Source organism: Myotis brandtii, unplaced genomic scaffold (assembly GCF_000412655.1).
Source record: "Myotis brandtii unplaced genomic scaffold, ASM41265v1 scaffold1072, whole genome shotgun sequence".
In the NCBI taxonomy this organism is placed as follows: domain Eukaryota; kingdom Metazoa; phylum Chordata; class Mammalia; order Chiroptera; family Vespertilionidae; genus Myotis; species Myotis brandtii.
The window spans coordinates 1-3319 of NW_005353643.1; the positions used below are offsets into that span (position 1 = coordinate 1).

Below are 3319 nucleotides of genomic sequence, written 5' to 3' on the forward strand. Positions count from 1 at the left end.
AAACCGTGACCTCCTGGTTCCTAGGTCAACGCTCAACGGCTGAGCCACGCCGGCCAGGCAAGAATTCACTCTGTTTAAATCTATTCTGCCATGGGCCTTGTTTGGGGGTTTTTTGGTGGGTTTTTTTTTGTGTGTTTTTTTTTTGCTGCTTGCTATGAACATGAAACATTGTTATCTCTCCCCCCCCCCTTTTTCCCTTTAGGAATTGTGAGGGGCAGAATATTCGCTACAAGACGTGCAGCAACCATGTAAGTTGTGTCATGAAAATACAGAATCGAGTAAAATCTATCATGTTCGCAGCTACAGTGTTGTAATGTGCACCGTGAAGCTCACAGTCTCCCCGTCCCTTTGTGGAAATTTTGAATAATTGTTTAATCGACAACAGGTTTAAACAATTCCATGATACCACCTTTCTGGGCCAATTCGCATTTCTGAGCTAATTTGGTATTTCATAATTTCTGAATTCCTAGAAATAATACCTAATGTCTATAAACACCTTCAGAGTTCAAAGGGCTTTTTTGTTTTGTTTTTTGGTTAAACAAAAAAGAATACAGACTTGAACTCGTCTGTCCTGCTCCCAATACCTGTCCCACACACTTCAAAATGAGTTAAGGAGCCCTGGCTGGTGTGGCTCAGTAGACAGAGCGTCGGCCTGCGGACTGAAGGGTCCCGGGTTCAATTCCAGTCATGGGCACAGGCCCGGGTTGCGGGCTCCATCCCCAGTGTGGGGCGTGCAGGAGGCAGCCGATCCATGATTCTCTCTCATCATGGATGTTTCTCTCTCTCCCTCTCCCTTCCTCTCTGAAACCAATAAAAATATATTTAAAAATAAAAATGAGTTAAAGAGAACGATGGGTAACTCGGAACATCACACACGTGCGGAAGGCTGACACATCTTATCCTTTTTAAAATTGAGGTGGCGTTGGTTTATAACGTTATATAAGTGTCAGGGTTACAACATTCTAATTCAGTGGTTCTCAACCTTCCTCATGCCGCGACGAGGACCAAAGGGCTTTTATATATAGGATCTAACCCAGCTCTTGAAACCACACAAGGTGTGGTTATTTCTTTTTTGTAAATCCGGGGGCTGGGACTGAGGGAGGTGAAATTATTCTCCAAAAGCCACAAAAGAAGAATACAGCCCTAGCCGGTGTGGCTCAGTGGACAGAGTGTCCGGCTTTGGACTAAAGTGTTCTGGGTGTTTGATTCCGGTCAGGGCACCTGCCCGGGTTGTGGGCTCCATCCCCTTTATCTGTGCACAAGGCAGCTGGCTCACTAGCAAGTCTGCTGCCCGCCCATCACCAAACACGTGACCCCCAGGCTCCTCCCCTTCTGCTGACCACCGGCCTGTGGTCTGTGCCTATGGATGCGTTTTTGTTTGTTTGTTCTTGTTCTGTTTTATATCCCACATCGGAGTGAAATCGTGCATTTTTTTTTGTCCTCCCCCTGCGTGATCGCACGGAGCATAGTAAGTTCCCTCAAGATCCTTCCACGTTGACAAAAATGGCAATATTTCGTCATTTTTCACGGCTGAGCAGTAGCCCATTGTATATATATGTCCCCCTTCTTTTCTTTTCTTTTTTTTTTAATCCTCCTCTGAGGATATTTTTTTTAATGTAATTGCATGTTCCTTTTTTTTTTTAAGATAGCTTTATTGATTTCAGAGAGGAAGGGGGAGGGAGAGAGAGATGGAGATATCAATGATGAGAGAGAATCATTGACTGGCTGCCTCCTGCGCGCCCCCCACTGGGATCAAGCCCGCAACCTGGGCCTGTGCCCTTGACCGGGAATCGAACCTGGGACCTTTCAGTCCTCAGGCCGACGCTCTATCCATTGAGCCAAACCGGCCAGGGCCTGAGGATATTTTTCCACTGATTTTTAGAGAGAGTGGAAGGGAGAGGGAGAGACAGAGAAACATCGATGTGAGAGAGACACATCGATTGGTTGCCTCCTGCATGAGCCCCGACCAGGGCCTGGACCGGGGCGGAGCCTGCAACCGAGGTCCGTGCCCTTGACCGGAATCGAACCCGGGACCCTTGGGTCCGCAGGCCGACGTTCTATTCACTGAGCCACACCGAGTGGGCACTTAGGCTGTTTCTATGTCTTGTCCATCGTAAGTAACGCTGCAGTGAACACAGGGATGCATATACTAACATCTTTTCAAGTTTGTGTTTTGGATTCTTTGGGTAAATACACAGACAGGGAATAGCTCTGCCATATGGTGGGTTCTTTTCTTAATTTTCTGAGGAAACTCTAAACTGTATAAGCCTTCCTCTGCGCTCCATCCGTCAGCACAAAAGAGCAAAATTCAAATAATCAGCCTTAAAAGTCTGAAATGCAAAACAATGGTCAGAAAACACCAGTGTCCACAAAGCACAGCCATTTGGGGCCAATGTAGAGGCTCACCTCCCTTCTCGCGGAAACGGCTCCGGGAGGTGGGAGTTGGGTGCTGGTTCCTATCCCCTGTGACGACCCGAGTCACCGGGAAATCAAAAGCGGTTCCTTCCCATCTATATACACAAAAGGCTAATATGCAGATTGTCCCTGGAAGGTTTGGCTTTTCCACCAGTGGCTATGACGCACACTGACCACCAGGGGGCAGACGCTCCAACCGGCAGGTTAGCTTGCTGCTGGGGTCCGGCTGTTCGGGACTGGGTTAAACTGGCCAGACACGCCTTGGAGCCCTCCTGCAGTCCCTCCCTGGCTCCAATGGGCCCCGATCGTGCACCGGTGGGGTCCCTCAGCCTGGCCTGAGTTCTCTCACAATCCCGGACCCCTCGGGGGATGTCGGAGAGCCAGTTTCTGCCGATCCCCATAGACCAGGCCAGGAGACCCCACCGGTGCACAAATCTGTGCACTGCGCCTCTAGTACTAGTAAGTATATAAGTTCTTTGGTTTATCTCTTCTAAAATAGTAAATATATAAGTTCTTTGGTTTATCTCTTTTCATCCCCCCACCCCCACATCAAGGTATGTCAGTCTGTCCCATGCCCTCCTGCTTCCGGTCTTATTTTGTTGGTCAATTCCTTTGGTTCCTTGGATTTCACATATCAGTGACCTCATGTGATTCTTGTCTTTCTCAGTTTGGTTTATTTCACTTAGCATCATCTTTCCCAGGTCCAGCCCTAGCTGCTAGGTTTGGCTCAGTGGTTGAGTGTCAGCCTGTAGACTGAAAGGTCCCGGGTTCGATTCCCGGTCAGGGCACATGCCCGGGTTGCGGGCTCAGTCCCCAGTGTGGGGCGTGCAGGAGGCAGCCGATCCAGGATTCTCTCTCATCATGGATGTTTCTCTCTCTCCCTCTCCCTTCCTCTCTGAAATTA

At 48.8% G+C, this 3319-nt stretch overlaps 1 protein-coding gene across 1 annotated transcript in view; it reads left to right on the forward strand.

The window, feature by feature from the left end:
* Nucleotides 1–202: 202 nt before the first annotated feature.
* LOC102245258 (ADAMTS-like protein 3) overlaps nucleotides 203–3319 on the forward strand; it is a gene marked incomplete at its 5' end in the record, with an annotated part of 69808 nt that continues 66691 nt past the window's right edge. Inside the window, one exon of the mRNA XM_014541780.1 lies at nucleotides 203–248. Within this exon, the coding sequence (XP_014397266.1) occupies nucleotides 203–248 (46 nt within the window). The remainder of the gene's footprint in view (nucleotides 249–3319) is intronic.